The 22778-nt window shown below is 43.6% G+C and overlaps 1 protein-coding gene across 2 annotated transcripts in view; it reads right to left on the reverse strand.

The window, feature by feature from the left end:
* LOC112233472 (3'-5' RNA helicase YTHDC2) overlaps nucleotides 1–22531 on the reverse strand; it is a 27279-nt gene extending 4748 nt beyond the window's left edge. For both annotated transcript variants that reach the window (XM_024401133.2, XM_024401132.2), the window contains exons 1-27: nucleotides 22377–22531; nucleotides 21607–21778; nucleotides 21422–21512; nucleotides 21016–21212; nucleotides 20635–20837; nucleotides 17743–17909; nucleotides 17546–17648; nucleotides 13481–13637; nucleotides 13115–13222; nucleotides 12859–13013; nucleotides 10582–10717; nucleotides 9558–9684; nucleotides 9391–9456; nucleotides 9117–9295; nucleotides 8880–8976; nucleotides 8426–8513; nucleotides 7878–7958; nucleotides 5473–5555; nucleotides 5236–5341; nucleotides 4969–5088; nucleotides 4528–4800; nucleotides 4226–4352; nucleotides 2933–3141; nucleotides 2481–2676; nucleotides 755–861; nucleotides 460–579; nucleotides 117–319 (exon numbers count right to left, since the gene is read on the reverse strand). In XM_024401133.2, coding sequence (XP_024256901.1) covers nucleotides 117–319; nucleotides 460–579; nucleotides 755–861; nucleotides 2481–2676; nucleotides 2933–3141; nucleotides 4226–4352; nucleotides 4528–4800; nucleotides 4969–5088; nucleotides 5236–5341; nucleotides 5473–5555; nucleotides 7878–7958; nucleotides 8426–8513; nucleotides 8880–8976; nucleotides 9117–9295; nucleotides 9391–9456; nucleotides 9558–9684; nucleotides 10582–10717; nucleotides 12859–13013; nucleotides 13115–13222; nucleotides 13481–13637; nucleotides 17546–17648; nucleotides 17743–17909; nucleotides 20635–20837; nucleotides 21016–21212; nucleotides 21422–21512; nucleotides 21607–21772 — 3665 coding nt within the window. In that variant the 5' untranslated portion in view covers nucleotides 21773–21778; nucleotides 22377–22531. The remainder of the gene's footprint in view (nucleotides 1–116; nucleotides 320–459; nucleotides 580–754; nucleotides 862–2480; nucleotides 2677–2932; nucleotides 3142–4225; nucleotides 4353–4527; nucleotides 4801–4968; nucleotides 5089–5235; nucleotides 5342–5472; nucleotides 5556–7877; nucleotides 7959–8425; nucleotides 8514–8879; nucleotides 8977–9116; nucleotides 9296–9390; nucleotides 9457–9557; nucleotides 9685–10581; nucleotides 10718–12858; nucleotides 13014–13114; nucleotides 13223–13480; nucleotides 13638–17545; nucleotides 17649–17742; nucleotides 17910–20634; nucleotides 20838–21015; nucleotides 21213–21421; nucleotides 21513–21606; nucleotides 21779–22376) is intronic.
* Between the last annotated feature and the right edge of the window lie 247 nt (nucleotides 22532–22778).

Consider the following 22778-nt stretch of genomic DNA (forward strand, 5'->3'; position numbering starts at 1 on the left):
TGGGCTGCCTGTTGCCGACCCCTGCTATAAGGCATTGTACTGTAAATACTGAGATAAAACATTTGATCATAGTTGGTCCATTTCCCATATTGGCACATCTAAACCCCTCTCCTCACCTGTCTGTGACTGTGTGTGAGGGGGCGGGAATGAGGGGTTCGTCAGGGAGCTCCGGGATGTCTGTGGGGCCGGAGGTTCTCCTGCTGTTGGCATTCCTCCAGGAGGAGGTCTGGGGGAGCTCCTCAGAGGACATGGGCCGGGGCCTCTGGCCAATCCCTGTGGGCTGCTGCAGCCCTGCAGTCTGATCCTCAGCCCCCAGCACCTGGAGACAGGATGAGGATGGATGGGTCAGTGACAGCTAACAGGCAGGACAGCTAACAATAGGCTTGACAGCTAACAGGCCCATTTACTGTGGTATTTCCAGCATTTCTTTCATAATTTAAGGCAGAGTGTAGAACTGACCGACACCAGGGCCCGTATGGTGGCCTCATCCAGCTGGGACCAGGGCTTGGAGGGGGAGCGGATCCTCCTCAGGAATAAACCGTGCCACTTCTGCCTCAGCTGGAACACCAGACCCACCATCTGACAGACAGAAGGATGGGAGGGAGGAAAGTAGGGAGGGAGGAGAGAGTGGGTTATACACTCTCTATAATGAACACTAAATGCAAACTGCTGTTTAAATGAAATGCCAAGTTGTATTGCTTGAAGGGCACGTTGAGTATATTAGCACTGCAAAATAACCATCCTTGATCCTCACCTCTTTGTCCAGTTTGAAGTTGAGCCACTCATCGATCTTCATCTGAGTCAGGTTGGCTGTGGAGCGATCCTCAATCTCACTGTCACTGCTCTCATTCACCACATCATCTACAGCAGGCACATAGGAGGTTAGGTTGTTGTTTACAGAATACACGTCATTTAGTGACCATACAGGCAGAGAGTGATATCTACAAGTAGGACTGGGCGATATAGCCAAAATATAATATCACTAAATTTCTCATGTTTGACAGTATTCAACAGTATTTTATGCTTCTGAATAAAAGTTCTAAATATATTAAAGAGTAGTGCTTGACCCTAGGATGGCAACAAATGGATTCTTAGTGGTTTTAAAGGCATTCTCCAATGATTATTTTATACACAACCAAACAAGGACAAAACTGACAGAAAAGTAGTCCAATTTGGAGAACTTTCATTTATTTAGCACTGGATGAACCTATCATTATAGACAATATTGTAAAAATCCACTGGTATTCACAATATACTACCTAGCCCTATCTACAAGTCTCTTTGGAGCAGTCATGACACATTGGTTTCCTTACCTTGCAAGCAGTCTATGGACAGGGTATGACAGCAATCCATGCTTTGGTTTAGTTTCTCTGGCACCGTTTCCACATGCTAATGTTTTTACATTTGTGGCACAAATCCCATTCAAGTCATGGGACCGTTATTAGCATTTCTCACATGTCCAAATCATCCGAAAGTATCTCAAATTGATTGTGAAGCTCAACAAAGTCACTTATAGATGTTTACAACATGATGCGTGAAAAATGCTCAAATCGGTCCCCTTACTTAAAACCTCTACGGGATCGGTGTCCCCCCTGCAGGTGTGAGTGAAGTAGGCCATTGTGAATAGCATGAGGTTGTAAGTAACACATTTTTTCCCCAGGACATAGACATATCTGATATGGGCAGAAAGCTTAAATTCTTGTGAATCTAACTACACTGTCCAATTTACAGTAGCTATTACAGTGAAAGAATGCCATGCTATTGTTTAAGGAGAGTGCACAATTATGAACTTGAAAATGTATTAATAAACCAAATAGGCACATTTGGGCAGTCTTGATACAACATTTTGAAAATATATGCAATGGTTCATTGTATTAGTGTAAAACTTTGCACACACTGCTGCACACTGCTTTGCTAGTGGCCAAAATCTAAATTGCACCTGGGCTGGAATAATACGTTATGGCCTTTCTCGTATTTCAAAGATGGTACCAAACGCATGTTTTTTTCTTTGTATTATCTTTTACCAGATCTAATGTGTTATATTATCCTACACTAATTTCACATTTCCACAAACTTCAAAGTGTTTCCATTCAAATGGTATCAAGAATATGCATATCCTTGCTTCAGGTTCTGAGCTACAGGCAGTTAGATTTGGGCATGTCATTTTTTGCAATTAAAAAAAAAAAAAGGGGTCAGATCCTTAAGAGGTTTTTGGGATTTGTGCCACAAATGCTAAAATGTTAGCATGTGAAAACAGTGCCAGGGAAACAAAACCAAAGCATGGATTTCTGCCATACCTTGTCCATAGACCGCTTACAGGGTAAGGAAAGCGATATATAATTTAGAAATTTGGATGAACTATCCCTTTAAGTGTATTACAAATACAGGCAAAACTGGAGTAACTCAATTCTTACATTTATTTCAATTAAAATATTATACACAACGTGCAGCAAAGGATGTTTTCAGTTAGATAACCCTACCTTTCTGAACAGCAGGTTCTTGTAGGGCTGTGCTGGGCAGTTTGGCACAGCCCCCGAAGATGGCTATGGTTATGGGGGAGACCACAGAGCAGCAGCGGATGCTGGCTATCCTATGGGCTCGCGTCATCTCGTCATAGATCAACCAATCGGTGGGCAGGGACTGGACGGCTGCCACCTGACCATTGGCTGGGGGGATCTACGAGATGAAGGAAGTACAAACATGTTTTTAGTTTGTTGCTTTGAGTCAGGGTTGGTTTGGGTTTATAGGGTTTGAGTATATATGGTTTGGACTAAATGTAAGCATACAGTAAAACAACAAAAAAAAGAAGATAGGAAGCACCTATCTTAAGAAAACTGCACTAAACAGGGTTCACTGAAGAAGACCCTTTGCTCCACTAAGAGTTAAATAAGAAGTCAGTCAAGTAGGTGAAGATAGGATGTGTGCTAGCTACCTTCTTGTGGGGCTGTGGCTGGCTGAGGATGGAGGTGGGGTGGAAGCGGACCCTCTTCTCCTTGGCCCCAGACAGAGAACAGCTCTCACGGTCCACATGGATCAGGTTGGGGTACATTCCGGCCACCAGGGCTGCCTTCACCACTGACCAATTCTCAGAGTTCAGGTTCACGTCACGGATGTCCCCGCCGCCCCGTGCCCGCACAAAGCCTGATGGTGGAATAGACAATGGAAAAGGTTTTTCTTTCTGAAAAATGTTCTGTGAGGGAGCTGTCCTTCGAGGGAGCCGTGGTGGTGCTGTGTGTGAGAGTGTAGGGGAGGGGGGAGGTGGGAGGGACAAAGGAAAATTCCACAGGATATGAGTCGCAGTGGTGCTGTGTGTGGGGGTGGGGCACAGGACATGGTGGGCACCAAGACATGTGGATGACTCACAAGGCTATTCATTTCACAGAAGGTCAGTTGGAGGTTGTGTGGGCTTCAGTAAAGCATTAGTCTTTATCCAACACCACTTACAGTCAAATTAATACATTCGGTATACAAACAGGCCATAAAGATCATCAAGGACATCAACCACCCGAGCCACTGCCTGTTCACCCCGCTGCCATCCAGAAGGCGAGGTCAGTACAGGTGCATCAAAGCTGGGACCGAGAGACTGAAAAACAGCTTCTATCTCAAGGCCATCAGACTGTTAAACAGCCACCACTAACATTGAGTGGCTACTGCCAACACACTGTCAATGACACTGACCCTACTCCAGCCACTTTAATCATGGGAATTGATGGGAAATGATGTAAATATATCACTAGCCACTTTAAACAATGCTACCTTATATAATGTTACTTACCCTACATTGTTCATCTCATATGCATACGTTGATACTGTACTCTATATCATCGACTGCATCCTTATGTAATACATGTATCACTAGCCACTTTAACTATGCCACTTGGTTTACATACTTATCTCATATGTATATACTGTACTCGATATCATCTACTGTATCTTGCCTATGCTGCTCTGTACCATCACTCATTCATATATCCTTATGTACATATTCTTTATCCCCTTACACTGTGTATGACAGTAGTTTTTTTTGGAATTGTTAGTTAGATTACTTGCTCGTTATTACTGCATTGTCGGAACTAGAAGCACAAGCATTTCGCTACACTCGCATTAACATCTGCTAACCATGTGTATGTGACAAATAAAATTTGATTTGATTTGATCCACCTGAGCCCTCAGAACCACTGTATTACTGAGAAGGAGAGCATACAACAAGATAGATAAGGCTGACCTATGGCTCGGAGCTGTCCTAGCAGCTGGGTCCTCATCCCTATGATGATCTCCATGGTAGCCTGGGACAGGAAGTTCTTCTCACAGAAGGACCTTTCCCAGCCATCTGTGCGGGCCTTCTGCCAAGCCTACATACAACATAGCAGGTGAGATGTAGTTAGGAACATGTCGCTTGGACAGTGTTTTTTTCATTCCGATTTGTGCAGTCAAATCAAGCTAATAACAAATGAAAAACATTTAGCTCTAAACATCAACAGCAATTTGACAGAGTTTTTTCATTAAACCCCAAATTCCCCCCGTTACCTGGAAGGCTCGGAGCAGGGCCATATGGTCGCTGAATGTCCCTGCAGTAAAGCGCTTCCGGCACAGCATGGATGCTCTCTTCTGGGAGGCCTGGGAGGGCAGCACAAAGGGGTCGCGATGGGCCAGCGTGCAGGCGATGGTCAAGATGGGGTCTAGGCACTTGAGCACCACGGCACATAACACCATCTTTCCCAGGTGGGGCTCCACAGGCAGGTCAGCCAGGTGGTAGCCCAGCTCCGTCAGGTCCTCCCACGGGTCCATGGCGTCTATGGTCTATGGATGGGGGATCAATTTAATGGTTAGTGTTGTATCTATGGTCATTATGTAGAGTCACAGTGCCAAGAACTGATGCCCTCCACAACAAAAATAATCAATGATAAAGGACAGAAGATATAATATTATTCAGGTCATGATTGGTTCAAAACAAAAAATATATTTTACCTTGAGCATCTGCACCGCGTTTTTTACAATGAGGAAGGGGGGTGGTTCGGGTGCTTTGGACAGGAATTCAGCGATGGAACAGGTGATTGGGGCCAACAGCTTGGTGTGGAGACAGAGTTCCTGAAAGAGAGAGAGAAATGGGAGGAGTTAACTACCACAATCAACACTGCCTTATGAGTGTGTGAGGGGTATGCTTGCATGTAAGGGTTTATAATAACTTTATCTGTATAAAGTATGCTTCATACATTCTGCTTGAAGTGTGTGTACCTGCAGGGGCATCCTCAGTAGCTGGGGCACCTGGTACTCCAGCATGTTGTTAAAGCGGAGACGACTGAAGAGGTGGAAGCAGATCCCTGGTCGGCAACGTCCAGCTCTGTCAAACACCACAAGACTCATTCAAGAGGGGGCATAAGACATTATGAGGTTTCATAAGAGATGATACTCCCTTATGATATGTCTATAGAGTGCCTCTGTGGTAGGGCTCAGATGTACACTGTGCCTCACCTGCCCTTCCTCTGAAGAGAGCTGGCCTTGGAGATCCACACCATCTTCAGCATGGTCACATGGTTCAGGGCATCAAAGGACTTCTGTGATAGTGAAACAAATCACGTCTCAGATTTACTATTCTGTCACGGAGGCGGAGCGTACTCCGCGATCAGGGAGGCGTGACAGCCCGCTTGGAGGTGGCCAAAAGGCACCTAAAGGACTGTCAGACTGATGAATCCAAGATTGAACTTTTTGGCATGAATGCCAAGCCTCATCTCTGGCACCATGCCGTGGGGATATTTTTCAGTGGCAGGGACTGGGAGACTAGTCAGGATGGAGAGAAAGATGAATGGAGCAAAGTACAGAGCGAGATCGTTGATGAAAACCTGCTCCAGAGCGCTCAGGACCTCAGACTGGTGTGAAGGTTCACCTTCCAACAGCCCACAGCCAAGACAACGCATGAGTGGTTTCGGGATCTGAATGTCCTTGAGTGGCCCAGCCAGAGCCCGGACTTAAACCCGATCAAATAGAATGGGAGCAACTCCCCAAATACTGGTGTGCCATTGTATATACACCACCAGCACACAACAATGAGAGACTGGAGCCTGGAGTCACTTATTGTTGTGCAGCATGCCCCAGGTAATCTAATGACAGTATGGAATTCAACTAAAATATTTGCCGGCTAGATTTCTTATAACTATTAAGTTAAACTGTCTAAAATGTGATAAATGCACTGCAGTTGGGCATTTGGTTTGCTAGTTGATACACACTACCCTCTGTAGTGCCTTGCGGTCGGAGGCCGAGAAGTTGCCATAACAGGCAGTGATGCAACCCGTCAGGATGCTCTAGTTGGTGCAACAGTAGAATCTTTTGAGGATCTGAGGATCCATGCCAAATCTTTTCAGTCTGCTGAATAGGTTTTGTCATGCCCTCTTCACGACTGTCTTGGTGTGCTTGGACCATGTTAGTTTGTTGTTGATGTGGACGCCAAGGAACTTGAAGCTCTCAACCTGATCCACTAAAGCCCTGTCTATGAGAACGGGGACGTACTCGCGCCTACTTTTCCTGTAGTCCACAATCACCTCTTTTGTCTTGATCACGTTGAGAGGCTCTCCCACTACTCTCTCCTCATCAATGCTATCATCTCTCCCTTCTGCTAAATACTTCTCCCTCTTGGCCCCTCCCGCGCCGTGGCTGAGTGACTAATTGCGACCTTACAGAACATGCCTACTGGCACTTCCGGAGGACCTATCATCCTCACTCCCTCCTCTCTACCTTCTGTTCCTCTGTATCCGCTGCTAAAGCCACTTTCTACCACTCAAAATGTTAAGTTTCTGTCTCTAACCCCAGGAAACTATTTTCCAAGTTCTCCTCCCTCGTTATTCCTCCACCCCCTCTCAGCGGACGATTTTGTCAACCACTGTGAAAAGGTTGACGACATTCGCTCAGCCTATTGAGTCCGCTGGTCCCACAGAACTACCCTACGCCTTAACCTCTTTCTCCACTCTCTCCAGATTAAATCCGGCAACTAGTGAGGTCAGGCCACCGGACAACCTGTCCGTTTGACCCCATCCCCTCCTCCAGACCATCTCTGGAGACCTTCTCCCATTCCTCATCAACTCATCCCTGACTGGCTGCATCCTCTCGGACTTCAAAATGGCCAATCACTCCCCTCTTCAAGAAAGCAACCCTCGAGGCCTCTAACATCAAACTACAGACTCCCTTTTTTCTCTTTCCAAAACACACTTGCTATCAGAAGAATTTTCTTGACCCCAACCAGTCAGGCTTCAAGACGGGTGACTCATCCGAGACTACACTTCTCTGTGTCATGGAGGCTCTCTGCACTGCCAAAGCCGACTGTCTCTCCTTCTCATTCTCCTAGATCTATCCGCTGCCTTCGACACCGTGAACCATCCAATCCTCTTCGCCATCCATCTCAGGGCTAGACGTCTAAAGGCTCTGCACTCTTTTGGATTGCATCCTACCTAGCAGGCCGCTGCTAACAGGTGACGTGAAGAGGATGTGTCTGCAACACATGCTCTCACTACTGGTGTCCCCCAGGGCTCGGTTCTAGGCCCTCTCCTCTTCATACACCAAGTCAATCGGTTCCGTCCTGTCCTCACATGGTCTCTCTCCAAGCTCTTCACTTTCCTGGCACTCCAATGGTGGAACCAGCTTCCTTCCCCCTGAAACTAGTACAGCAGAGTCTCTGCCCATCTTCGGAAAATATTTGAAACCATACCTCTTCAAAAGAGCATCTTAATAAATAATGCCACCCCCCCCTCGCAAAAATGTACTTATTAGGACTGTGATATGTGGTTGCTATCTTAAGATGAAAGCACTAACTAAGTCACTCTGGATATGAGTGTCTGCTAAATGACAAATGTCAATATAAAATGTGTGCAGTAGACTTGTTTTCAAACCTCTTTTACTTTTCCTGCGTCAATGACAAATACGACATCGTTGACAGTGATACTCGTCTCTGCGATGTTAGTGGAGAGAATCTGAGGAAGAGAGGAAAATACTTGATTTCTGAACAAGAAGCTGGGGTTGAATGGTATTTTGGTTTACAGGGGCAATCAGCAGTTGCAACAAAACATTTTATTTTTTTACATATAAATTGATATTACCATTGACTCTGAGAATATAACTTATAAATGCCTCATGAGCTTAGGTCATGTCTCGTACCCCATCAGAACCCAAAATATAAGCTTGTTTTACTGCGTTTGTAAACAAACACTATATAGCTTAAAAACATGATTAAAACTATAATTTTGATATCATAACTATGAATTTGAGAGTGGTTACATTTCTCCAGCCCCATCCCTCAGCTTTTTACAGAAACAGAGGCGGGGAGTACGCTTTGTTATTGTTTCTACTGCTGACTGTCGCTTTAAGGAACACTTTGGACCCAAGTGGTCAAAGTGATCTTTGGTGTGTTAGCCAGCACAGTAGACGTAAAAATACTCACTATTTTCCGGATACCAGCTGGAGTGTTCCTCAGCACTTTCTTCTGATCCGAGGTCTGCATGTTGGAGTGGAGTGTAAAGACCTGGTACCTATGGAGAAACAACACACAGATCTGAGGTTCTAGATGTGGTTCAAACAGGACAAATAAACAAAAAAAATCTCATTGTCTCCTCCAAATAATCCATATTTCTTGTATAAATAGGTCTATTTGGCCATTTTTGTAAATTTAGTGAGGTTTACTAATCTGACTTGCAAATGTGTTCGGTATAAATCAACATTTGGGTTGCATAAGCAGGAACATGGAGTAACAGCATGTAAAAAAAAAAAACGAAAAACAGATTGATGTACAGAATAATTGACATAAATAGACAAGAGCTATGTTGAAATACCGATGGCCCAATTATGAACTGTTGAGAGTGACACATTGCTCTTGCCAGTCATTTAACTGGCGGTACCTTTGAGAGTGGTCTGTGAATCTTTTATCGTCGTACAGGATACGGTCCCTCAGACCCACTATCTCATCGTATCCGGGGAGGAAGATCAAAACCGCACCTGACATGGAAAATATTTCAAATAAACTTGTCATTCTATACAAGCAAGGAAAATTGGCACTGACACTTTGTATCAAATATTTTGAAAAGTAAAAAAAAATACAAGACATCCAGTAGTCACTAGACAAGAGAATCTCTCACCGTCTTCTGAGCTGGTGCAAATGTTGTGTAGCAGGTGCATGATGAGGTCCAGGTCCACCCTCTCATCGTCAAAGCTGTGGTGGTATTCCTTGAGCAGCTCCTGGTCCTCTGGACTCATTTCTGTGGTGGCAGCCTGCACCAGGGACCACTCGTCCAGCTTCCCCGCCTCCAGGGATGAGCTACCAAGGGAATGAGGCTTTCTGTTATCATCCTCCACAAACAATGCCAAGGTTTCCATGTGGTCATTCATAATAATGACAAATGGTGATCTTACAGGTAGGATTCTAGTAGGTCCATCACTTCTGCCTGCTGGAAGTGCTTTGCCCAGTCCAGCGCAGTCCTGAAACAAACCAAATACTGATCAAGATTTCAGACTTAGTAATGGTTTATAGAGTAACTAAAAATAAGATGCATTTATACAGTTATTTAATAAACCCGTACCAGCCATTGGAGGCCTTGATTCTGACGCTGGCTCCCATACTCAAAAGCTGCTCAATCTGACTGAGGAAGCCTCGACCTGCTGCCACCATGAGTGGAGTGGCACTCGTTTCACTGTGCATGTAGTCCACTGAGGAGCAGAAGGGGAGGAAGACATATCTGGCTGATAACTATTGAAAATATTACTCTCAAAAATATACATTTTTGATAACATTAGTGTCATTTTTTTTTACACAAATAAGACACTATATAAACAAAAGCATATGGACAACCCTTCAAATCATTTGCTGACAGGTGTATAAAAGGTGTATGGCCAAGCAGCCACACTCAAGCCTAAGATCACCAAGCCCAATGCCAAGAGTTGGCTGGTGTAAAGCTCGCCCACCATTGGACTCTGGAGCAGTGGAAACGTGTTCTCTAGAGTGATGAATCATGCTTCACCAATCTGGGTTTGGCGAATGCCAGGAGAACGCTACCTGCCCTAATGCATAGTGCCAAATAAAGTTTGATGGAGGAGGAATAATGGTCGGGGCTGTTTTTCATGGTTCGGTCTAGGTTTCTAAGTTCTAATGAAGGGAAATCTTGATGCTACCAGCATACAATGACATTCTTAATGATTAAACTTTGTGGCAACAGTTTGGGAAACAACCTTTCCTGTTTCAGCATGACAATGCCTTTGTGCACAAAGCAAGATCCATACAGAAATGATTTGTCGAGATCGGTGAGGAAGAACTTGACTGGCCTGCAGAGCCCTGACCACATTCCCATCGAATTCCTTGGGTTGAATTGGAACGCCGACTGTGCCCGACATCACTAATGCTCGTTGCTGAATGGAATTAAGTCCCAAAGCAATGTTCCAACCTCTAGTGGAAAGCCTTCCCAGAAGAGTGGGGGCTGTTATAGCAGCAAAATGCCAACGATTTTGGAATGAGATGTTCAACAAGCCGGTGTCCACATACTTTTTGTCATGTAGATACAAGAATAAACTGTGGCACATAATTAAAGATGCACACAAAACCCAGCTTACCGCTGACGTTCTCACTCAGGATGAGATTGAAGAGCTGGACGAAGGCGTCAGCGTCCTGGTTGAGGAAGATGTCTGAGATGCAGGCATCCATCTCCTTCAGCAGCCACGGGTCCAATGATGCCACATCTTTCTCATTCTAGAACAAGACACCCTGTATCAAACTAATAGCAAACCCAGTGCCACTTTTAGTAAGAACCAGCAAATATACCCTCTGTGACGTTGAATGAAGTAAAGAGTGAATAATCAGAAAATAAGTAGTGGTATCACTTTGATGCATACAGAATAAATACTGAAAATAACTGAAGCAACTGGGAGAAAATAACATCAAAATCATTAAGGATGTAATGATTCACCAATAAACATTTGAACCGAGGACCAATGCAGAAGATATGAGCGCATCAGTCTGCGGGACCCATAACAGATCCAAAATGTAGCATGCATCGGTCAGGAAATCTATTTAAACGTTACGAATCGCTGGTTCACTAAATTTATTTTCTCAAAATTACTTTCTACCTTCCAAAAATACCTCATCTTTTGTGACAACTGGGTTCTCTCCTTTAGTGTCAAAGCAAGCATGTAATTGTGTTGACAGTCATTGATCTACAAGTAATTTAATCATTTTGAATGCTTAACAACCCGAGGCAATATCAGTTGTGTGCAGCTTTGCGCGTTGACCAAGGAGAGGTAGGCTTTGCTGACCAGACAGCTTGCGTGCCTGTGCCATTGCGAGCATGTTGATTCTGTCCACCCATACCAGACGTGATCAGGACACGAAGTTTGAAATATCAAAACGAACTCTGAACCAACTATATTCATTTGGGGACAGGACGAAAAGCATTAAACATGTATGCCAATTTAGATAGCTAATTTGTCCTGGGATATAAACATCAGGTTGTTATTTTACCTGACATGCACAAGGTCCTCTACCCTGACAATTAATCCACAGATAAAAGGGTGAACGTTTCTAGTAATCTGTCCTCCTTGAGGCTTCTTATTCTTCTTTGGACTTTACATGGTGGTTGGCAACCAACTTTAAAGAGCATTACCACTACCAACTGAACTGTGGACCTCAGTTCATCTTTCAAATCACCCACGTGGGTATATGCTCCTAAAAACCAATGAGGAGATAGGAGAGGCGGGACTTGCAGCACCTGGCTACGCAGACGCTCGTTGACGCGAGTGAGCAGTGTGGGTGCAATGATTAATAACAGATGTACATTTATTTTGCAACACTCGCGCACACAACACGAGCAGCATGTTACTCCTTATCTGGCACATCTGCGAGTCACCTTGGTAAAATGGCTTGCGCAATATTATGCTTTATTAGTTGAATGACAAAGAATGTCATTTTCTAGGTTATTTTTAGCAGATGTGCTATACATTTTATCTGGCTATACATGATCAGGGCTTACATTCACATTTACTTTGATTGTTCAGGTTAACCATCAGCAATAGTAGGTAGGTAGTTTTATTTGAAATCTTCAATACACAGTCATTTTTAGATATACAAGGTAAAGTTGATAATTTCATAACAAGGACAAGAAAGGATAAGAGAAACTCACTCTCATGGCTAGAAGGGATACAACTTTAGTCAGATGAAATATTTAAAAAAAAAATTTTTTAAGCTAATCCTAACCCTTTTGCTAACCTTAACATAATTATCCTAACCTGCTGCGTATGTTCTCCTAACCCGCAAAGAAACATCTTATGTCAAATTTGACTTATCACATCTAGCCAAAACGAGCTCACTCCTGAGTTGTCAAAACCCCTCAAACTCAACTCTGGACCTCAAAGCTTCAACTTGGATAATAGCTTTAAAGCACACAGTACAGCTGTCTAACACAATTGTCATTAAGCTTAACTTTTCCTTTACACTATATATTTATATTCATTGGCTATCTCATAGCTATTTTTTAAAGATAAATATTGATGCATTAGTAGCTCTTACATTTTTAATCAGAAAGCTCAGAGGCCCAAGCTCAGAGAGGCCCAAGCTCAGAGAGGTGCAGCGCATGAGCTCCATTCAGCAGCAGATTTTACATTTAGAATGGAAAATGAATGTGTTTACAGAACAACATGTTAGTGCATTGAATTGTAACACACGGATTCGTTCCTCTAATCAAACCGAATAGTTTGAAACTTAAATGTATTGTTCCTGTATCGTATCAGAGCCCACGTATCTAGATACGCATCGAATTGTCTTAAAGGGAAAGACACACATCCCTAGAAAACATGGATATTGAGAAATGAGAATGGCCCATATCCACTTGTTCTCACCAGCTGGGTGAAAACACTGTCCCCTCCATCGTCCAGCAGGTCGTTCTCCTGAAGGACACAGGAGGCCGAGGTGGTCTTCTCCCTCTGGGGCTCCTGGCGGGAGCCACCCTCACGCACTTTACACCACTCTGTCAAAGACATCTGTTGCTTTTCCTCTGCCAGGGACGAAACACACATACACTCACTCATTCTGGGAGACACTGGACATCAAAGCAGAAATCAAAGAAACAATGAATGACCAATGGTTGGTAGTTACCCCTCTGGATCTCCTTTTTGTATTTCCTCATGTCTTTGTTTGAATAGCCTGTTGTCCTCAAGATGTCTTCCAGGAAAAGTTGCTTCACCTCAAATGGTCTTCCTTTGACTAGATAAAAGCATACATTCATCATTTCTAATTTTGATTCATTTCACTTAACAAATCAGTGCTGGCAGGACCAGTCAAAACAAGCACTAGCCCCTCCCATACAGAGGTCTTCCCCTGCAATTACCTGGCTTTTGCAGGTAACGGTTTCACTGGTGAATCCCCGTCCCAATTTCAAATGAATAGATTAAGTGATTCTGTAGTGATTTCTGCACTCTCGTCTGTGTAGGTGGTCTATCCAAACACATTGAGATGACTTACTGTGGATGACAGGACAAGAGCCAAAGTAGCGGAGGAACAGCTCCACGTCCAGGGCAGCACTGGACAGGATGAGCTTCAGATTAGGCATCGTCTGGAGCATGTCCCTCATCTTGGTCAGCAGGAAGTCACTCAGACCATCCCGCTCGTGAACCTCATCCTGATTGGATAAGAGGTTGGAAGTACAGGCAACAGGATTCAGTCATTGACATGATTTCACGCACCAGACCCAGAGATTTTTTATAACTAACCCAAGATCGACCACCATCTGTCGTTTCCAATGGGAGAAAATTAATCATAGTGGGCAGAGCCAAGCACAAACTAGCGAGATCTTATTAGCGTGTTCTAGCATGCGTTTTAATATTTCTGTTAGTGAATACCTACTCTGTGAAGTGCGTGTGTGCAATAGCTAAATTCACCCTTGGACTCCTAAACAATATAATTTTTTAAAACTTTGGCAGAGTAAAGTCTACAAAACTTAGTCCATTCTGTTCATAACAGATTTTAGTTTTGGGAACAAAAAAACTATATTGAGATCAAAATGTTTCATTGATGACAAAATTTGCTTAATGTCGGCCAAAATTCATCTCGCTCCATCTTCTCACCCTGGACTTCCTCATCACCATATTTGGTGGTGAGAGGAAATGCCAACCAGATGCTTCAGATTTATACATCCGGTGAAACATCTGGCTCAATGTTATCTGTGGCAGACCTGACAACTTTGAATATTTTTTATGAGTACCACTTCAGCACAGCGGTGTGCGTGTTACACCCACACTGCTAAAAATCGTAGTCATTTTTTTTGTGTGCCTAATAATGATGTTGGCAGAAGACTGCCTTAGTAGGAATGGTAAGCTATAGACTGTTATGGGTACTTGGTACTACAAGACCATGGTACTTGCCTACAGTGCAGCAAGAGGTACTGCCCCTCCCTACCTTCAGGTTATGCTCAAAATCTACAGCCCAACCTGAGTACTCTGTTCTGCCACCTCTGGTTTCTTGGCCCTCCTACCCCTTTGGGAACGCAGCTCCCGTTCAGCCCAGTCCAAGCTCTTCTCTACCCTGGAACCCCAATGGTGGAACCAGCTTCCACCTGAAGCTAGGAGAGCAGAGTCCCTGCCCATCTTCTAAAAACATCTGAAACCCCACCTCTTCAAAGAGAATGTTAAATAATCCCAGAGCACTCAGACCAAATAAATTTCATGAACAAACAATCACACTTGACTTTCTTCCCCCCCCTTACTAGCTCCGAATTTACTGATAGCTACTTTGAGGGAAAATGTACTTACTACGACAGGTGGTTGTCCCACCCATCTATTTTAAGATTAATGCACTAACTGTAAGTCACTCTGGATAAGAGTATCTGCTAAATGACACAAATGTAAATGTAACTGGCTGACCTCAGTAGCTAACTAGAAATATATGTTGAAATTTACAATCAGGGCTATCCTTAGGATTTTCTGATAAGGTGGTGCTGATGTAGGACTATGGTTGGTAGGGGGGGGGGGGGTCATTTAATTTCAGTCATTTCGTCCCTCAGGAAGTTGAAGCATTTTGTATTTTTGAAAAACCTGTAACTGCATTTGTAGCCAACACAGAAGTCTTGTGCCTGATCCTAAAGGAAATTGAGGTGGTCTGTAATGATTTTAGTTTCAAGTTTTAGTGTCACTTGCACAAATACAGTGAAATGCCTTTCCTACAAGCTCTAAATTCTATTTAATAGGTGTCTATGTGGATAGAATATGTAAACGGGCTTAATTTTGCTTGGGGAGAAAATGCTTAATTCAATTACTGGATGCAATGTAGTAGTCTTGCTTACTGTAGGATATTTGGAATATGAAACAACTGGACTAGGCCTATATGAGCTTGTTTCAGATCTCCATTCCTGACCTCATCCATTTAGTCGGGTCTGACTACTCGGCTACCATTCATTCAGCATGCCTTGTCATTGGTAAACTGACTACTATCACATCATTAGCAGCCTAATGTTGACAGACAGCTATATGAGATTTATTAACATAGCCATACTAATCTTTAACAGTCTAACATAACTCTGTGAAGGATGGTATTAGCGGAATAGCTCTGTCTGCCATGTCAGTTTCCATCCACATAGCGAAGTGCACTGAACTACCGCAACACAAATGTTACCTTGCTCGTCAATGTGCGTGCGCCTACTACGGTTGTGGAGATCAAAGGATGTGCGGGCAAGAAAGTGTCCTCACTTAATTTACTAAACACTGTAGCTAACTACCTTCAACTAAATGTGCTTGACTAACACTGAAAAAGGGTAGGAAAAAAATGGAGAACGAACTGTTTGCCAAATACATTTTCCAGATGCGTCAACAGACAAAGAGAGCTGCCATCCAGGTCCAGGGAGGAAAATAAACTCAGCAAAAAAAGAAACGTCCCCTTTTCAGTCTTTCAAAGATAATTCGTAAAAATCCAAATAACTTCACAGATCTTCATTGTAAAGGGTTTCCCCATGCCTGGTCAATGAAACCTAAACAATTAATGAACATGCACCTGTGGAAGGGTCGTTAAGACACTAACAGCTTACAGACGGTAGGCAATTAAGGTCACAGTTATGAAAACTTAGGACACTGAAGAGGCCTTTCTACTGACTGAAAAACACCAAAAGAAAGATGCCCAGGGTCCCTGCTCATCTGCATGAACGCGTCTTAGGCATGCTGCAAGGAGGCATGAGGACTGCAGATGTGGCCAGGGCAATAAATTGCAATGTCCGTACTGTGAGATGCCTAAGACAGCGCTACAGGGAGACAGGACGGACAGCTGGTCGTCCTCGCATTGGCAGACCACGTGTAACAACACCTGCACAGGATCGGTACATCCGAACATCACACCTGCGGGACAGGTACAGGATGGCAACAACAATCACCCGAGTTACACCAGGAACGCACAATCCCTCCATCAGTGCTCAGACTGTCCGCAATAGGCTGAGAGAAGCTGGACTGAGGGCTTGTAGGCCTGTTGTAAGGCAAGACCTCACCAGACATCACCGGCAACAACGTCACCTATGGGCACAAACCCACCGTCGCTGGACCAGACATGACTGGCAAAAAGTGCTCTTCACTGACGAGTCGCGGTTTTGTCTCACCAGGGGTGATGGCCGGATTCGCGTTTATTGTCGAAGGAATGAGCGTTACACCGAGGCCTGTACTCTGGAACGGGATCGATTTGGAGGTGGAGGGTCCGGCATGGTCTGGGGCGGTGTGTCACAGCATCACCGGACTGAGCTTGTTGTCATTGCAGGCAATCTCAACGCTGTGCGTTACAGGGAAGATATCCTCCTCCCTCATGTGGTACCCTTCCTGCAGGCTCATCCTGACATAACCCTCCAGCATGACAATGCCACCAGCCATACTGCTTGTTCTGTGCATGATTTCCTGCAAGACAGGAATGTCAGTGTTCTAAAATGGCCAGCGAAGAGCCCGGATCTCAATCCCATTGAGCACTTCTGGGATCTGTTGGATCGGAGGGTGAGGGCTAGGGCTATTCCCCACAGAAATGCCCGGGCCACTGCAGGTGCCTTGGTGGAAGAGGGGAGTAACATCTCACAGTAAGAACTGGCAAATCTGGTGCAGTCCATGAGGAAGAGATGCACTGCAGTACTTAATGCAGCTGGAGGCAATACCAGATACTGACTGTTACTTTTGATTTTGACCCCCCTTTGTTCAGGAACACATTATTCAATTTCTGTTAGTCACATGTCTGTGGAACTTGTTCAGTTTGTGTCTCAGTTGTTGAATCTTGTTATGTTCATACAAATATTTACACATGTTAAGTAAATAAACGCAGTTGACAGTGAGAGGACGCTTCTTTTTTTTGCTGAGTTTAGTACTACAACTATGGCGGTGGGCCAGAGCGGAGAGCTAGAGATTTTTTCTCCTTGCCCAAGACATCTGATAGGCTCAGATCCGGTTGTGTCAAAAACCACAATGTGCCAACTGGGTAGTCTTTCATACCAGTGTACTTTGACCTCAAATAGCGTGCGTGCATACAGTCAAGGCAGTGAACGATAACAAAAGGGCAACAATAACTTGTACTCACCACAATGACATGAGTAACAGTGGACATTGTGGTGTCTCCGGCCATCAGTGTTCTCAGCAGGACTCCGCTTGTGCAGAAGGTCAGCAGCGTCTTAGGAGAAACTCTAAAGGGTCAACCAGTCTCATTAATTTCCTCACAGTAACTCAGCCAAAGCAAACAGAGACAGTGCCTCCCTCACTCCATCTCTTTGCGCCTACCTGCTCTCCAGGCGGATCTGGTAGCCAATGGTCTGACCGATGCTCTCCCCTCTCTCCGCAGCAACCCGCTCTGCCACAGCGATGGCTGCCAGACGCCGGGGCTGTGTGCAGAAGATCCGACAGGGGATCCCATTTCGGCTGCAGTCGTCCAGGAGGAACTGTGGGATCTGGAATGGCAAAACACTTCCCATTTAGTTTCTAGATGATCAGGAACTCTATTTACAAATGTAATACCTTATCATACCAATGCAATGCCTTTGTAGGCTATACAGTGCCTTCAGAAAGTATTCACACTTCATTTTCCCCAAATGCTGTTGTGTTACAGCCTGAACTCAAATTTGATTACATTTTCGATTTTGTGTCCACTGACCTACACACAATATCCCATAATGTCAGCGGAATTACATTTTTAGAAAATGTTACAGATCAATTACAAACGAAAGGCTGAAATGTCTTGAGTCAATAAGTAGCCAATCCCTTTGTTATGGCAAGGTAAGTTAAGCAGTAAAAATGTGCTTAACAAGTCACAGTGTGAGTCCATGCAACTTATGTGCAATAGTGTTAAACATTATTTTTGAAAGACTACCTCAACTTTGCACCCCATACATACAGATAACTAAGGTCCCTCAGTCAAACAGTGAATTTCAAACACATTCAACCACAAAGACCAGAGAGATTTTCCAATGTCTCACAAAGGGCACCTATTGGTAGATGGTTAAAAATAAATACAAAGCAGACATTGAATATCCCTTTGAGCATGGTGAAAATATGAATTGCCTCCCGAGTGGCACAGTGGTCTAAGACACTGCATCGCAGTGTTACCTGTGCCACTAGAGATTCTGGGTTTGAGTCCAGGCTCCGTCGCAGCTGACCGGGAGACCCATGGGGAGCCACACAATCGACTCAGCGACGTTAGGGGAGGGTTTGGCTGACAGGGATGTCCTTGTCCCATCGCACACTAGTGATTCCTGTGGCGGGCCGGGCGCGGTGCACGCTGACACGGTCGCTAGGTGTTTCCTCCGACACATTGGTGCGGCTGGCTTCCGGGTTAAGTGGGCATTGTTTCAAGAAGCAGTGTGGCTTGGATGGGTTGTGTTTCGGAGGACTCACGGTTCTCGACCTTCGCCTCTCCCGAGTCCGTATGGGAGTTGCAGCGATGGGAGAAGACCATAACTACCAATTGGATACCACGAAATTGGGAAGACGTAAAAGAAAAATACATAAATACTTTTTAATATTACACTTTGTATGGTGTATCAATACACCCAATCACCACATAGATACAGGCGTCCTTCCTAACTCAGTTGCCAGAGTGGAAGAAAACCGCCCAGGGACTTCACTATGAGGCCAATGGTGACATTAAAACAGTTAGAGTTTAATGGCTGTGATAGGAGAAAACTGAGAACAGAACAACATTGTAGGTACTCCACAATGCTAACCTAAATGACAGAGTGAAAAGAAGGAAGCCTGTACAGATTACAAATAAATATATAATATAAATATACACTGGAGTTGCTTACCAAGACGACATTGAATGCTTGAAAGTCTGACAAGACTTAAATGTCTGTCTAGCAATGATCAGCAACCAACTTGACAGAGTATGAAAAATTTTTAAATAATAAAATGTGCAAATATTGTACAAACCAGACTTACCCATTAAGACTCACAGCTGTAATCGCTGTGAAAGGTGGTTCTAACATGTATTGACTCAGTGGTGTGCCCATTATTCTTTTGAAAATTCTTCAAGCTCTGTCAAATTAGTTGTTGATCATTGCTAGACAACAATTTTCAGGTCTCGCCATAGATTTAAGTCAAAACTCAGCCACATTCACAAACTTCTTGATAAGCAACACCAGTGTAGATTAGGCCTTGTGTTTTAGGTTATTGTTCTTTTGTAAGGTGAATTTATCTTGCAGTGTCTGGTGGAAAGTAGACAACCAGGTTTTCCTCTAAGATTTTGCCTGTGCATAACTCCATTCTGTTGATTTTTTATCCTGAAAACCTCCCCAGTCCTTAACGATTACAAGCATACCCATAACATGATACAGGAATGACTATGCTTGAAAATATATTGAGTGGTACTCAGCAATGTGTTGTATTGGATTTGCCCCAAACATAACACGTTGTATTCAGGACAAAAAGTGAACTGCTTTGTCAAATCTTTTTGCTGTATTACTTTAGTGCCTTGTTGCAAACAGGATGCATGTTTTTGAATATTTTTTTATTCTGTTTAGGCTTCCTTCTGTCTCAATTAGGTTAGTATTGGGAAGTAACTATAATTTCCTCTGTTTTTTCCTATCACAGCGTTTAAACTCAGTAAATGTTTTAAAGACATTATTGGCCTCATGGTGAAATCCCTGAGTAGTTTCCTTCCTCTCCGGCAATTGTGTTAAGGACACCTGTATCTTTGTAGTGACCGGGTGTATTGATACACCATCCAAAGTGTAATTAATAACTTCACCATGATCAAAAGGACATTTAATGTCAGTTATATTTTTTTACAGATAATTGTATGTGTGGGGTACAGAGATGAGGTAGTCATTCAAAAATCATGTTAAACACTATTATTGCACACCGATTGAGTTCATGCAACTGATGGTGACTTATAACGCACATTTTTACTCCTGAACAAATTTTTGTTTACCATAAACAGAGAGGTTGAATACTTATTGACTAAAGACATTTCAGCTTTTCATTTGTTATTAATTTGTTTAATTTAAAAAAATCTAAACATAATTCCACTTTAACATTATGGGGTACTGTGTGGAGGACAGTGACACAAAATCTAAATCAATTTTAAATTCAGACAACAAAATGTTGAAAAAGTCAAGTGACGTGAATTCTTTATGGCACTTTATGTGGACAGTGATGTAAAATGTTTCTCCCCCTCACCTGTGTAGTTTTCCCCGAGCCGGTCTCCCCCACCACTAGGACAACACGGTTGTCTTTGATGACCTGGACGATCTCCTCCTGGCGCTCGTACACAGGAAGTGAGCTGCGGAAGAAGTCCAGTTCAGATGGGCCCCTCTTCTGGGGCACCTGGGGAATGCCGTTGTTGAGCCGCCCACTGGTCCTGTTCTTGTCACGGCTGCTCTCTGGTGGAGAAAAAAAAAAAGAGGGGCAGAGGAATGTTAAAACTTTGAATTGTCAACACATTTTAACAGATAGATCATTTATTCATTCATCAGTACATTGTTATTAAAAACAAAAGGTTGACAAGGACTCCCATTGACATCAATGTATTATTAACCCTGAAATATAACTGCCACTCACCAGCCTCAATGGCCACAGACAAGCCCCTCTCAGTGCGAGGCAGTAGGTCTGTGCGCTCCTTGTTGGTGATGGGGAACCTCTGCAGCAGGCTCCGCACAGCGTGCTTGGAATTGTGGGAAAGGTTGAAAGTCATGATGGACTGGGCCGTCTCCGAGCCATCCTTCTTTCTGATAGTGAGGGTCCGGCTTGATCCTTTTCTGAAAAGGAATGAAATAAGGATGTTAGACTTGAAGCACAGCACACTTTAGTAAATCTGATGGATGCATTTAGGGAGTTACATTTCCAGTACAATATTGAGGAGGGATACACACATTTTTCTATTCAAGTACTGCTTTTAAAACAGGAGTATCCAAGGTTGACCTAAGACTACGGGCTCTGACACCTGATGTCAAGTTGTATTGCTTACCCTCTGCTTTTAGAGATATATCCAAGGGACTGTGCAAAGCGATGGATGAAGGCTCTCTCAGTACTAGACAGGGAGGAAGGAAACTCCATTTCTGTAAAATCAAAAGAACTAATGTAGTATACTACATCACATAATCCAAATGTCTCCATGAATGACCACACGAGTAGAATGAACATTTTATTTACCTTTTTGCTCACTGTACTGAAACCTCTCAAGGGAGATGTTCACAGCAATCTTAACTTCTTCGTCGATGCGTATGTCTTTCAGTCCTTTGCCCCTGGGTCCCCCACCACCAGAGTGTTTTGATTTGGTCATGGCAGGTTTGGGTGAGGCATTACTAGGACGTGACATGATGCACTGTAGAACACAAGTGTTAATAAGATGTAGCCAGATAAGATAAGCAACCAACCTGCAATCTCCCTAGATGACGGTCACATTTTAGTTACTTGGACTAGCTAACTAGAGACAAAAGGGTTGAGCTACCATGCAAGTGGCCAGATGCTGACAAATATTCACTGTTAACTACTTCTGACTGACTCTCCTCTACCTAACGTTAGTTATTCATAAACTCGGACATAACTTAGTTAGCTAGCCATAGCTTTCACCAGAGGCTGAGCTTCTGTGACTGACAGTGTGAGCCATACATTACTTTTAGCAAATCTTTGAGTAAAAATCGAATTAATGACATGTGTTGATTTTGTTAGCCACCTTAGCAAACTCGTTAGTAACTCAGAAAGATAGCTAGCTAGCTATTAGCTATTACAAACTAATGTTAGCTAACCCAGTAACGTTACTGGTAGCTAGCTATCGTTAGCCAGGTTGCTAACTAGCTAGCTAGCGGAATTAAGCTAGCTAACGTGTCATTGAACTTTATCCATCCTTGAGTTAATTATACATGCATGTCATAGATAAAATGTTTTACATATAGCTAGGTAACGTTTTAACTAGCTAATACCGATGTCAGATACCCCTCGTGCGCCTCTGTTCGTCTAATCCAGCAGTTTGTAAACGCTGACCGACTTCATGAGATTCAGATAAATCACCACTAGAGGTGCATTATCAGAGATACTTTAGAAGAGATGGAAAACACCATTGGAATCGAATTTATGCCCAATGTGTGCGTTGCACATGCTACGTCATTGGGCCGCGCGGAGCATTCTGGGCGAATCAGGGACAAGGAGAGCTCTTGTTCAAGGAGTGAATGGGAGTCAATTGGGCGCTAGCTCAAAAAAACAACAACATTAACATGAATTGCATCAACAAGAATTACAATACTACAAATATTTTCCGAGATGTGATATAATTAACTTGCTATGTGTAATATTGTACAGATTTGGAATCGTGACATTACGTACTT

This window comes from Oncorhynchus tshawytscha, linkage group LG33 (assembly GCF_018296145.1).
Source record: "Oncorhynchus tshawytscha isolate Ot180627B linkage group LG33, Otsh_v2.0, whole genome shotgun sequence".
Lineage (NCBI taxonomy): Eukaryota > Metazoa > Chordata > Actinopteri > Salmoniformes > Salmonidae > Oncorhynchus > Oncorhynchus tshawytscha.